This window comes from Rhea americana, unplaced genomic scaffold, assembly GCF_003343005.1.
Source record: "Rhea americana isolate MKP2758 unplaced genomic scaffold, rheAme1 scaffold_244, whole genome shotgun sequence".
Classification (NCBI taxonomy): domain Eukaryota; kingdom Metazoa; phylum Chordata; class Aves; order Rheiformes; family Rheidae; genus Rhea; species Rhea americana.
In genome coordinates this window covers 538,832-553,090 of record NW_028186362.1, presented here as the reverse complement: position 1 = coordinate 553,090, position 14,259 = coordinate 538,832, and the positions used below count along the sequence as shown (strand labels likewise).

At 45.7% G+C, this 14,259-nt stretch overlaps 1 protein-coding gene across 1 annotated transcript in view; it reads left to right on the top strand.

Moving 5' to 3' along the window:
• The window catches only part of UNC5C (unc-5 netrin receptor C), a 95,848-nt gene extending 82,590 nt beyond the window's left edge, over window positions 1-13,258 (top strand). Inside the window, exons 14-17 of the mRNA XM_085306654.1 lie at window positions 3,501-3,650; window positions 3,965-4,129; window positions 8,658-8,836; window positions 9,077-13,258. Coding sequence (XP_085162780.1) covers window positions 3,501-3,650; window positions 3,965-4,129; window positions 8,658-8,836; window positions 9,077-9,242 — 660 coding nt within the window. The 3' untranslated portion in view covers window positions 9,243-13,258. The remainder of the gene's footprint in view (window positions 1-3,500; window positions 3,651-3,964; window positions 4,130-8,657; window positions 8,837-9,076) is intronic.
• The last annotated feature ends 1,001 nt before the right edge of the window (window positions 13,259-14,259 follow it).

Below are 14,259 nucleotides of genomic sequence, written 5' to 3'. Positions count from 1 at the left end.
AGCTTCTCTAGGAGGATGTTATGGGAGACAGTGTCCAAAGCCTTGCTGAAGTCAAGGTAGACAACGTCCACTGCTCTCCCCTCATCTACCCAGCCAATCATTCCATTGCAGAAGGCTGTCAGATTGGTTAAGCAGGATTTCCCCTTGGTGAATCCATGCTGGCTACTCCTGATCACCTTCTTATCCTCCATATGTCTGGAGATGACATCCGTAATGAATTGTGTCTTCAGCGTGTTCAGTGTGCTTTTTTTCTTTCTCTGTATGGTGCCTGGGGGCTTGCCTGTGTCAACATGTTGGTGCTGTGAGGGTTTCAGAAACTGTTACTTTCCCTCATTCGATTTTCCCTTTTGTTTATTCCCCTTTAAAAATTGGAGAAGGCCCTTTGTGCTGATCAAGTGGAAATGTTTCAAAATTCACAACAACTTTATGCCTCTGCTGTTCAGGGCCCGTGCTACATAATACAATTTTGCTCTTGTTCCTCAAGGCTGGAGGTAATAATAAGTGACTGAGAGTGGCCTTGAACAGATAGGTAATGCAGTCAGAGTGGGGGAATCAAATTAGATGTTACTCAAGAGTTGTTGGTTTGTTTCTAATAGACTGCAGGGAACTTCATGAGGTAAAGTTAATCTGATTCAGGGCAACGGCACAAGGGATGAGGACAACAGCTGAATAACACAGAGAGACCATCTTTTACCTTAAGAAGCAGCAATAAATACCTGGGGGAGGAGCAGGCCCAAGGGAAGAGCTAAAACCAACAGTTCTTGGACTTTTGGSCCCCAAAGTGAGCTTCTAGTTTGGAGAGGAAAGTGGGCGGCAGGTCCCTGAGCCCTGCGGGTCCCTGGTGGCCACCATCACGCTGGTACCACCTGCTTTCTACAGCCCAGGATGAGTGTTTCAGTTGCCCTCTTTTCAGCACTTTTGCCTCAAGACTGAGCAGGCACACACACAAGTGGTGCTGTACACAAGCACGACTCCTGGGGTCAAGACCAAGAGCGCAAGTGATTTATAGGCAGTCAAGCACAAGTGCTCTCTGGCCATAAACTCGTATGTGAACTTATGAATCATGTTTTTTTTCTGGAAATGAGAAGTTTGGGGCAGGCAAAAAAATAGTAAGCAAGCTGCAGATTGAAGAGTTGAGCATGAACCCTGACAGGCATGTACAAGCAGGTCCTATGTGACAGTGTCCTTGGACTCAAACCTGGTCTATTTTAAAAGAAATAAATGGTGTTTTGCTGTGTGTTTTCACAACACCTAGCAGTGCAGTAGCCCCGACCATGCCCTGAGGTCCTTGGTACTGCCATATTGCAGTAGGCAACCAGCATTTACTGGGCAAGGTGTGCAGATGCAGCTGAGCCAGCAAGCTCAAGGGTCCCRAGGTTGAAAGTAATTTGGAGGCGGCTGGGAAGTTGTCAGCAGCAAGTGAAATGTCTCTGGTTTTCGGCGGCCAACCACATTCACAGAGCCTGGTGCTGCAATTGAGGGCTGTTCAAAGCAGGACAAGGGAAAATAAAAGCAGCGTGAGATGTTCTCATGTTGTGAGGTTTCAGGCCTGGAATAGTCTTTATAAGGGGGTTATGTGTTTATTTTAATAGGCAACTGAATATATTCTTGTATTATTTATAACTAAGAATGAGGGTGACATATGCTGTGCGTGTCCTAAGAGCCACCAAAGGAAGACAGGCAGTTGAGCTATAAAACACAGTGCAGTATTTATCCAGCTCTGCCCGAACGCACAGTGTGGTCATCATACAACCCCGGCCATACGGCAGGAAAGGTGGCTCGACCCCCTGCGGCAACTTGCCGCTCAGATTTCGGCTCRCCACAGCACAGTGGTGCGGCCGGCAGGATGAGTGCCGCACCGGATAAAATGCCATATGGCCAAAGCCAACCTGCTGGTGTGAAGGGCCATGGTGAGCACGGTGGCTCCTCCAAATTAATTCTGAATTAATTGACTTGCTGGCATGGGAGAAGAGCACGTTCCTCCAGCATCCTCCTGTGGGAGAACAGAGAGGGGCAACAGTGAATAAGGGCAGTTATTGAAAGTGGGATCTTGAAACTAGCCCCCGAGTCYGTGAGGCTGGGGAGAGCCAGCAGGGCAGACAGGAGGACGCAGGGCCGCACACGTGTGAGCTGCTGGCAGCCCCCTGCACCATGCCACRCACGCACGCGCACGGGACCATACCTGCCATTAGCTCACATGGTGCCATGGATCTTCCTCCAGCCATTCCAGGGAGATAATTTGGACATAATGAAGATCTATAGCAATCAGATAATTACTATCGATTGCTCTTTAGACATCTTGACGAGGTAATTAGGGATACTGGAAAGACRCTAGAACTGATTCATTGGCACCACCTTAATCTAAAAGGTTTCCTAATTATGTTTCTTTTCTTCTAATGGCTAATAAACAAACACCATTTTAGCTTCAGGATTTGTCAGGTGCCGAACGCTGATTTGTCAGGGTTCACAGGGGACCTGAGCTTTTCTCTTATGCAGACTAGATCCTTGTCGTGATCAAGCGTAGCTTGTTTTGCCTTCAGCTAAAATGCAAGCATCTTTAYTAGCCTGGATTGGCATCCCAATTTTGTGTGCCTATGTATTCTTCGAGCATGGTCACTCCAAGTATGATGGACTTGGGCTGTAAGAGACTGTTCGTTTGGCTTTTGTAATTAAAGAAGACTGAGTTTGGCTGTATTTGTTTCTGACGGAGCTCGTGTGGCCACCTTTGTTCTTGCTTCTTCCTTGTGTACTAGAAATAGGCTGTATCTCTGTAGCTAACAGTCCACTGCAGTCTCATTAGTTACAGGCTTATGTTTATTTTTAGCATCAGAAAAATGAGCAGGCTCTTAGCTTACTACTTTTTAATTATAAGGCGAGTATTTCAGTAGCSCTGAATTTATGTTTTCATCCATACAAACTGCTCCACCACAGTGTCTTCCTCCCGTTTTGCCAGTGCTGTGCTAGATGGTTGGCCTCAGGAATAAGCCTCTCATTTCTTGCGTTGCAGTTTGCCATCAGGCCAAAAAGCGACTGAAGTATGCACTAGCTGCATATCAGCAGGACCTGCACAAATCAGACCTTTCAAAGCAAAATAGTGAAGCTACCATTAGATGCCTAATTTGGTGACCAACAGGGAAGAGTGATATTTTTCATTGTTCAAGCAGTGCTCTCAGATACTCAGTCTTTGACCTCAATTTAACTGCGTGCAGCTAGCTTCCTAGCTTCCTGCATACAGGACCTGTCAAGTAATGATGTGTCTCCCAAATGAGGCGGGGGGGGGGGGACTGCATTCCTGCTGTACCCATTGCGGGGGGTTATATTCAGCTCCACTAGTGCAGTTCAGGTTCATTGGGAAATACAGCTCTGTACAGTACCTGCACACATTCTCAATATTATACAAGCTCTTGCCGCTACGGTAGTCCACCTTCAGGAATGAGCAGACCAACATGTGGTTTGGATCACACCCTGACTGCTCTCTTGTGTTTATTGCTGACCTGCAGGAAGTGCTACAGCTTGAGCGGCAGATGGGCGGGCAGTTATTGGAAGAGCCCAAAGCTTTGCATTTTAAGGGAAGCACCCACAACCTCCGCTTGTCCATTCATGACATTACSCACTCTCTCTGGAAGAGCAAATTGCTGGCTAAGTACCAGGTAAGCGTCACGAACTGTTCACATCAGGTCCTAGCAGCGAGACTTGAAGAAATGYGGTGATGCACAAGGGTGTTTAAATACACCAGTTACCTGGCTTCAGTTCTGTGGACACCTTTTCCTTGGACTATTCACCCTGACAGCAGCACAAAGCTCGTGGTTTCTAGTCTTACAGCATCCGTGACCTGGTCTTGCAAGGCCTTTTGCTCTTCTTTCCTCAGGGCCACGTGGGAGCCAGTAAACTGCTGAAGAGGCTTGTGGAAAACTGTTATGATATAAAAGCCTTCCTTGATGGTTTTTTTTCCCCCCTTCTGCAGGAGATTCCCTTTTACCACATCTGGAGCGGGTGTCAGAGGAACCTGCATTGCACCTTCACGCTGGAAAGGTTCAGCCTGAATACCTTGGAGCTGGTGTGTAAACTCTGCGTACGGCAGGTCGAAGGAGAAGGGCAGATCTTTCAGCTCAACTGTTCCGTGTCAGAGGTAAATGAAATTATTGCATTTGTCCCCTAACCGATTTCAGGAAAATGGGAGAGTTAAGGAGCTATATCCCTTTCCATCGCTACCTGTTTAGTGTTTCCCATTTTGCTTCAGACTGCTGGGATGGGCTGGATTAAGTTGTTGCTATGCGTCTTCTGCATTTTCCCTTAGTTTTTCATAGATTTTGAAAGATCTTTACCATTACTATTTAGGACTTGAAGAATTTTAGCTCCTTGGGACAGTAAAACTTTGGGCTGACCCCGAGCCATCGATTCAGGTGCGAAGCAGGGTTGGCTTCACTGATTATGCTCGTGGCGTTTGCGCATGGTACCTCCCAGGTGCTGCCACAATTTTGAGGTTATTGTCAGTCCTTAATTGCTATTAGGTCAAGACAAAGGAACATGATAAAATTATTTGAAACATGCAGGTCAAACAAGCAGGGTGAACTAACTCCTGTCTTGCTGAAGGACTGCTACTTTCTCTTTAAAGGGATCGAGTGTGAGGGCAAGCGCATTTGGGAACTTAACCCACCTCCCACAGCAAACCTAGAACACGCCCTCATCCTGCTTTGCTTTTATTTATTTAGTATTTACCTTTTTAGTTTATTTTCAATCATGTCTCCAAATCCCTTTGAGGATGAGTCACAGGGTGAAGCAGCAGAGGAAACATTGGACTCATGTAGTCAGATTAGTTTGGCCAGTGGCACCGTTGCCACAGCCGCTGAGAAAGATCAGACCAGCCTGCGGGCGGCGAACGCTGCTGGCTGACTTTGGGAAGGACAGGGAGACGACGAGAAAAAGTTACTTGTGCTGTAGGGCCCTGACGGTGGGTGTCATTACCCGTAACATCTGCTCGGTTATTGGGTGTAAAGTTATATATTCAGCTGGGGAAAACACAACATTAAAGACAGATGGTAAAACAAGTATCATAAACAATTATTGTAATAAGTGCTGCATTGAGGTAATCTCTAATTTAACCTAAAGAAGAGAAAGAACTGAGAGTAACTTTAATGWAATGCAAGTACACACTATAATTATCTTCAGCTGCTTGTATGTAATAGGGCATGATAATAGATTCAAAGGGAATGGGATAATATTCCTGTCTTGTGCTGCAATCCTATCCAGCAGGGATGAATACAGTGAGGGAATAATACTGCCATTAGCGAGGCTGCRGATCGCAAGAATTGCTCATCACACTCAGTACCAAGCGGCAGTCCCTGCGACTGTGTGAGGGGCAGGAGGCCGTTCAGCTGCAAAAGGGCTGGCAAACTGCACTGTGTCAACTTTTTATTAAAAAAAACAAAACAAAAAAACCCTCAGCTTGTTTGATGGCAAAAGTTGCCTAGAAAGTTGAAAAAAAAACTTTGTATAGGCCTCCAAATAAGACAGGCATAAGAGGAAGAGGGTTGTATAGTAAAGACACTGGACCAGGTGTCAAGAAACCTTAAATTTAGTTCCTCATGGTTTCCTCCAGGGACTAGGTCAATCATGTTGGGCTGTGTTTTGGTCACTGCTTTCAGGATGACRTCTGGTCTGGTTTGATTTTGGTAATTTTAAATTGTGTACATTATTCAGAGAGCTTTGTTCCTTGTGGAGGAGGCAGGTGCCTAAAATTTAGGTGTTGCAGGACCTGCCTTGCTGGTACCTTAGTTCTTTGTTGGATCTGCCTCCATGCCTCAGTTAATCCATGGTAAAAATATAATTATAGTATTTGCTCTCCATCCTTTACTGGGCTTTTGGTTTTGCCCTTTAAAGGCAATAAAATTTTTGCAGTTGAAACTAGTTTCTTCTGACATTATGCAGTATCTTCCATGGCATGACCTAGTCTCAGCTGGAACTTCTAAAATACAACCCTTTCAAGTGCCAAAATGTGTAAATAAATGGGGAGAGAGAAAAGGAGTGTGATAAAGGTCCTCCACCCTGGGCTTTTGAAGACTCCTTTTTATCTCCCCTATCAGTACTCACCCTCTCCCAAAAGAGACCCATAGCTCCAGCCCAGAAATGTGTGTTTACTTCACTGTAATCCTACCTTGCACAAGGCAGAGGGCCGTCGCCACCCTATACAGAGCTGCGGACACACCAGTGTGCAACTAGAGGCAATAGCTGTGACAGATAAGTCATCTCACCAGCTACCRGGCAGCTCGTGCTGCCAGAAGACAGTTGGGAAAGCAGCAGATCATTGCCCAGAGCCCTGCGGGCGGCACGTCGGGCTGGTGACCCAGGTAGCTGCTGTGGCTAAGAGCCGTAGCGGGCTTGGTGGCCCGACGTGGCCGGCTGTGGAGGCTGAGCGCTGCGCTCAGCCCGACAAAAGGCTGCTGTAGCCGGTGCGTCTACAGGCGTGTTAGCCGAGGACAGGGCAGTATGGCATAAACCTTCTCTGGTTAAAAATTTCACTGGCTAGCCAAAAATTTCGCTGGTGTTCATTCAAATTAAATTTAAAAAGGCAYATGTATAGAGTGGAATAGAGTTAAGTGAAGTGGATGAAGGAATGGAGGCAAAAGAGGTATAATGCTGTTCATTGCTCACAGGTGTTGACCTTTCTCTATATACTTTTTGAGGAGGCAACTTAGACCCTGAGTGGTTGTTGTGAATATTGCCAGCTAACTTCCCGGGGAATTTGTGATGGCAGCTTAAACCAAGTGTTATCTAGTTTTGAGACAGTTTGGGGTTTTTCAGGGCCTTCCCAGCATCCAGTTCTATACAAAGCAACAAGACAGCTTACAGAAAACAAACAAATTGACATTTAAGGACGAGCATTTTGCACTAGCTTTTCTGGTTGCTCAGGGCTGTAATCTGACACTGCAAAGCTGCTGCTCCCCCTGTTTCTGCTAGTGTGACCTCAGGCTGGTCACACTGTAAACGAGGATAACTGGAGATGCAAATCAGAGATGTAAAAGGAGAACAAGTCATATTTGCCTCCCCCCCCCACCCCAACATGCTTTGATAGGTTGAGATGAGAAGGGCTGCATATGAGAGAAGTGTCCCTACTGTACAGTCAGCTTGTTTTTTAGCAACCCTGCAGGGCCTCATCAAGAAACTGCAGTTTCCTTGCACCAGCATCAGTATATTTGTGGCCAAAAAGCAGCTGCCCACGTAGCTTGGGTCCCGTGGTTTGGAGACCTGGCCTTCCTGGCCAGGAGCAGCCCTGCKGCTTTTACCTTCAGCTCCTGCTCATGCTGTGGCTGGGGACACACACTCCACTTCAAGGCCATTCCCAAATACTTGGGAGAAGAGCTGCAATACATTTATGATGATCTCTAAAGAAGCTAATTAGTAGTGTGACTAGCTGAGTACATCAGTACTGCAAAAATCCTGACTTGAAATGCGTCTGCAGGGACATCTTAAAAATCGGTACTCCGTCTCCCACCCACCCCCTTGCCCTACCCCATTCCTGGTCTATGGGGTCAGCAAGCCACCAAGGCAGAAATACGGGAAGGGAAAGAGCTATTGCACTCACGGGTCTGAAAATCACCCCACAGCAYGCAAAAGTTACCGAGTTGTGTAGGTGTAGGGGTTGATTCTTAAGCAAACTCAACCACCCACATTTTCAGGAGCTGCCCACTACTATTAATGCCGATAGTGTTTCCACTTCCCTGTGCATGCTCAGTCCACTCACTCACTATGCAGGGCAGTGTTGATGGTGCTTGTTAAAGCTGGGACACCCCACCAAAGAAGGGCGCGGGGGAGGCTGTAGGGGACAGGTTGGCTTCGGCTGTGATRGTCCCACTTAAACACCTCCGCTGCCTTTCAGAGCCAAGCCGAGCGCTGGTCTTGGGAAGGAGGGTGGACAGCTGTGCTCCAAGTGCTCGCTCTGTCTATCTTCAGATTTAGAGCTGCATAMAAATGAAGAATCAGTCTGTGCAGCATTAACCATTTCTCTGAGGTTTGTCCTGCATCAAAGGCCTTGGAGAGCACTGGTGCAGCACCACGAGGCAGGGGCAACAGGAGCAGCAGCCAATGAAGCTTTTGGGGAAAGCATTTCCACCTATGGTTCAGCTTTCTGGGTGTATGGAGGACCTGGGGACACACACACACCTGTGCACACACATGCATGAGGCCCCTTACTGCTTTATGTCACCTTACATAGAAAATGCACTGCACAAAATAGTCAAATAGTCAGCTTTCCTTATGTGTGGATCCTACTTTTGACCTTTGTGAGTCTTTTTTTTTCACCCAAGTAGGGAGAGCCCAATTCAGCCCTGGTAGTAGTAGAAATTTGTTCTAAAACATATCAAGTGCCTAATCTTTCTTTATTTCAAGTAATTAATTTAATTAAGCAGAGCTCTGTGTTTTCCAGCTATAGTAATCTTCACCCTSAATAAAAAAAAATCTGCTGTCTATCCAAAAAGTCAGCTATAAATATTTCTCTTTTTCAACTGACTAATATAAATGCCTACACAACTTGATTAGCAGAGGTSTGCTGCCCTTTTAATGCAAGTAAAAGCATTGGGCCTAGGAGGATATGCTCCTGTGGAAGCTTTTGCATTCAGTACTAACATTGCAGTGTTTTTTTCCTTCCTTTCCAACCCCAGGAACCTACTGTCATTGATTATCCTCTCGTGGATTCAGCAGGCACCATCACCACGATCGTAGGGCCCAACGCTTTCAGCATCCCCCTGCCAATCMGACAGAAGCTCTGCAGCAGCCTCGACGCTCCCCAGACCAGGGGCCATGACTGGAGGATGCTGGCCCACAAGCTGAAACTGGACAGGTGAGCAGGGCCACCTTCACACGCTCAAGCGGTGAAGCCTCCACCGAGGTATGCGCAGCAGGGACCATGCAGGGTGCCACAAAAATAAGTAATAGCAGACATGCTGCAGCCTCGTCAAGCTGACCATGGAGGATGAGCATGCTGTYGGTGCTGGCGGTGGGTATGGTTGGGATCAACTGGAATTGTATAAATTTGCTTAACAGTCATGCAAAAAACAARTTTCCCATTGACTTCTTGCAGGTATCTAAATTATTTTGCTACAAAATCGAGTCCCACTGGGGTGATCCTGGATCTCTGGGAAGCCCAGAATTTCCCTGATGGCAACCTGAGCATGCTGGCAGCAGTTCTTGAAGAAATGGGAAGACAYGAAACCGTTGTTTCTTTGGCAGCAGAAGGAAATTACTGATGTAGCCTTGGCGTGATCAGGAAGGACAGACACAGGGAGTGGTAATGCCCTGTTATTACACATGAGAATTGAAGAGAAAACCCAGACCAATGAGTTACACAAGAGACATTTCAGAGAAGAAAGCAAGCAAAGAAAAAAAACACAGCCCTGACCTTCACATGTGTTCTCCTTGTACATTATCACAGGATCTAAAAGAAATCATGCAAAGTTGTACCTTGAAAATATAAATCAACCTAATGTTCCTCTCGGCTTGGCTGTACACTGCTTGGTACAGGATTTTACAGTTTCCTAGGAAACGCTTTTTATTGCTATCCAGATATATGGATAAACTTTCTTAACAATCCCAGTTTCTATGGATGTTGTTTACATCAAATTCTGGACAGGGGTAAGGAGATTGTCCATGGCTCTTTATATTTTTTGTTTAAAGCCATTCTAGACAAAGCTATGGACAGTTGGTTGTGGCTATTTCAGATTATTGGTTTCTGGTGAATTCAGACTTTGGCTACAATTCTGCACATCAAGTGTCTCACGATGATCCTCCTGTCATTATTCTGTTTCCTAGACCTACTTGTAAAAAAACCCAGAGTTGTAGAGGTGTGCATCTGGGAAGCAGGTACTCTGGGTGCTAAGCAGGAACAAACATAACGTTCCCTTCCTTCCCCAAAAGAGTCCCATTGAGTCTTTGTGRAAAATAGCTGTAGGACAGTGGGAAACATAGGATGGGAGTTAATTCTCCATTCACTGCATAACACCCTTTCCACCCCTTTGTGATATAGGGGGGGGGATGGATATGCAATTCAGAGTGGTTAGGGAAAAAAGAAATCTAGAAAAAAATTAAGAAGAGATTTTCCTATGATAATTATTTACTAATTAGTATCTAGTGCAAGGATTATAATGATTACTATTATTATTATTACCATTCTTACTTTATTTCTAATTTTGTCAGCATCAGGATGAATCATTCCCATTTTGGTAGAACTTCTCGTTCCCTTCCTGAAGGTCTTCTAGGACATTTCCCACTATGTTGTTTGTCCTTCCCTTCTCCAGCCATTGTACGCATCTTCCAGAGTCCTCTGCTAACCCACAGGAGTTGATCACATAGCGTTAGAGTTGCTGTGCTTGATGCCAGCTACACAAAGCTAGTTCAAACTGGTGAAGCTCMACACAAATCACTGATCTGCACCAGCATGTCTCCCTGCAGCAAATTGTGGCMCGTTGTGACACCCTCAGTTTGCTATTGCTCTCAGAAGCAATCCTAACCCATGGCAACTCTGAAGGCTGGGGCAGTCCCATCCCGTGCTGTGATCCAGCCTCCCAGTGCACTTGCACGTAGTCTGTCGTTTGGGAAGCAGCTGTGCCAGCATGTGAAGTCTCTGACATGGAGGACCTGGTTTGCGCATCCAAGGTGAGCCTCCAGATACCTTGCTTTATTTTTGAGAGATTTGAGAGCCAGCAGCTCCCGTTAGGGTCAGATGGAGCTASAGGCACTGACTCCTACTGAAAAAACACTTCTTTGCTTAATAGATGCTACCTGGCATCTGAGGAGTGCTCCTTTCTGTCATTTCTGGACAAGAGCCGCTCGCTGGATCTCTGTGGCTCTTCTCGAGCTGCAACCGGGGAAGTCACTTCTGCGTGCCCAGTGCCACGTGATGGAGGCCAAACTCTGTGCATTGCAGCTCTTTGCTTTAGCTCTACCCCCAGCTCCCAGTTTGCCACCGTAGCTCTTGCACAGGGCACTGCAGGTCCCCGTGAGTTGAGCAGAAGCATTTGTTTCTGTGCCACATCCCTCTTGGCATTTGCAAACACATGAAGGGGGGATGTGGCAAATGGAGCTAAYTCGTGTTTTTTTCAGTTGTCACTGCAAACATTTCATCTTCTGCTCAGTGAAAAGATTGACTCTTTAGTACAACACAGAACCTAGTGTTTTAGTAGTTTTAATTCCAGTTTTCTTGTCCTTCACGTCTGTTGCAGAGAGCACTGCCTTCCCCAGTCCAGTCACACCAAGTTTGGAGGTATCCCCTGGTTTTTGCTGTTGTACACAGAGGTGGGCATTGCTCACACATGTGTTCTCCCATCACATTCTTCTCAAGGCTTCAGTTTTTGTTCTGTTTCCATCCTTCCCCCCACCACCACCACCCCCAGGAAGGCTTTCAGGTCTGTGCCTTTAAAGGTAACTTTGAAAATGTCATTGGTCAAAATGAAAAATTTCATCTGACCTTTTTCCCATTTGACATTTCCATAGGCTTGGGGCTTCTTTTTCTAATTCTCAGCTCYGTGACACCACTGGTGTTTTCATTAAAGGCTGGGCAGTGCTCACAAGCACCCTTTTCTCATAAGCAGTAACCCAGCAATTTACAAAGGATCAGACCAGGCTTCCCATCAAATCCAGAGGGCAGCRTGCACAGATCTTGGCTTTCAACATCTGTCTGTGTTTTGGCTCCGTAATCACCATCTGTGGAGAACATGGAGTCCTTCTAATACACATCCAGGCAGGGCATCCTTTTCATGAACCACCTTCCTGTTTTTTTTTTTTTTTTTTTTTTTTTTTTTTTTAACCTTAAACAGCTGATCTAGAGCTCTGCTGCATTAATGGGAATCTTGCTTCCACCTTCAGGAGGCTTTGGCTCAACTGGCAGCTCATCCCTTTTCCTGCAGTTTTACCCTGCTCTTCCTCAGGGCACTAAAACATCTCCTGAAGGACAGGTCTCYGCTTTTCTCCATTGTGCAACTTTCTGGTGTAACCAGCTATATGTAGTTTGTTCTTCACTGGCTTTTGGTACTTTCCCCTCATGTGCGCCGTCTTAGATCTCTGATGTCCAGACTGGTTTGGGCTTTTGGCTGGGGGCTCTYACTAGGTGGGCACCGTGCATCACCTCGAGCCATTGCTCCTTTTGCTCACTCTCTGTGCTCCCCTTCACAGCCCGAGGCCCCCTTCAAGAAAAACAGATGAGTAACTTCCTTAAGACTTTGTGATTCTGGCACAGAAGAAGACCCTTTTGCAGTTTCACTGTAAAAGAGAGAAATTGTGAGGCAAGGGCTTGCTCTAATTTAGAGGAGCATCCCCAGTGGTGGACGGCAGTAAGCACCATTGCCTCTCTCGGCACAGGCACAGAATGAGCAGGAAGAAAGGACAGCAAGATTTGCTGAAAATACCATTTTTGGTGGGAGAAAGCTAGCAGCCGTCCTTCTCTCGCGATTGCTTGTATACACTGCCATCTCGTGGGGCCGCGCTCAAACTTAAACACCGATACCGGCGACTTTGCTTAAGCCTGAGAAAAGTTATCTTAGAAAAGACTTTTCCWTGAGGTGGCTCTTTAACATGGCAAATAATATTGGCAGACAGAACTGGCTCTTTAGAATTGTTGCAACATTTTATGTCAGGTAAGCAAGTTTGTTTTAAAAATGACTGCAGGCTTCTTATCCTCCAGTTATTATTGTTTCTTAAAAGCTTAACCTTTCAGTTGTCCACCTTYGGTTATGCACTCTAGCAGCTTTGCTGTTCATCACACCATCTTTTCATTACATGTTGATTGCTAGCGATATAAATAATATATATATATATTACATAAATATATAYAAAATATCTACTGACTTCAAGGAAAATCTTTACTTTCTGATTTAGGATCACTATTGGAGACAGTCCTTTTCGCCTGGTTTTGTTAAGTTCTTTTGTGTTGTGTTCTTGTAAAGGTGGCTGTCAGTGTATAGGGTAAGTCTGTTTTTTTTTTTTTGGTTAAGTTTTCTAATCACAGCTGATCCACCGTATCATGCTGAATAGTGCAAGACCTAAGTACTGTTTTAATGAATCTTGACAGTTTTGAGGCAGTTAGGGTCTCTTTGAGTCAAGACTTGCTTCCATGGGAGACCGAGGCTTTTTCCCTATCCCTGGCAGAAATGCAGACACTCATGAGACATGTTGGAGTCTGGGATGCGCACAGAGCAAAACATGTCTGTTACTTGGGTTTCTTGCTATTTCTGTTGCTTACATATAGAATAAATGTATTTACATGCTGTAAGCCTGTCATTGTGGACAGTGTCCTAATGTGTTGTATTGTTACCTGAAATGGTTTCTTTTCGGTTCTCCTTTTCTTTTCCTTTTCGTTTCTTGGGGCGGGGGGAAGCATGGGGAAGGGAGGGATAGGGACCATTAGACCACTGTATGTTCTAGCCAAGTAGTTCCCACAGCACCGAGGTTAATTTGAAACAAGGTGATACTGGTGAGGTTTTACTGCTCTCATGTTCAGGGCACTTTGTAATGTACCTTAGTGAGTGGTCAGAAGTCTCTTTAGGTATTACTCAGACCCTCGTCTGGCCCTGGAGTGCCTGCAGGCTCGCCTGGCTAATACCAGACAAGGAAAAGAGGCAAGGGGGTGGTTTATGAACAAAAACCTGAACCTTTGGCCYGTCTCCTGCAAGGACTCCAGTGAGGAATTGGCTCCAGGGTCACTACTGCAATCGCTTCCCAGCTTGTATGTGAAGCCTTGAGTTTATAAAATGAGCTGCACTGCAGATTTTTAAATGCCGAAGCATGTAATGCTGACATCCTTTGAAGTGGGATTCTCACAGAAATGCAAAGTGTATATGTGTGTGTATATATACATATATATGTGTGTATACACACACACACACACACACACATGCATAAACACAGGAAAAAGTAGAGGACACCTACTGCTGGAGGCTTTTAGCTCTGATGTTAGTTGTGGGCATCCTCCATCACGCTCATGACCAGCTGAAGAGGAAGGTCAAAATTCAGCGCCRTATCATCCCTTCAAGGTTGGCTAGGCAGTGCTATGAGAAACAACAGTGTAAAAACTGGCAAAGAACTRGAGTTCGACTTGAACCAAAGCCACAGAACTGAGCCCTCAAGTTTGGTAGGTCAAGCTCCTCTCTTGAAAGAGGATCATTTAGTTTATTTGCTTACTTGTCCTTTGACCTTGGCACTTGTTCCCTGAAATCTGAAAATCCCTTTATCTGAAAGTCCTTCAATAAGCTCTGCCTGTATATTAAAAAAAAA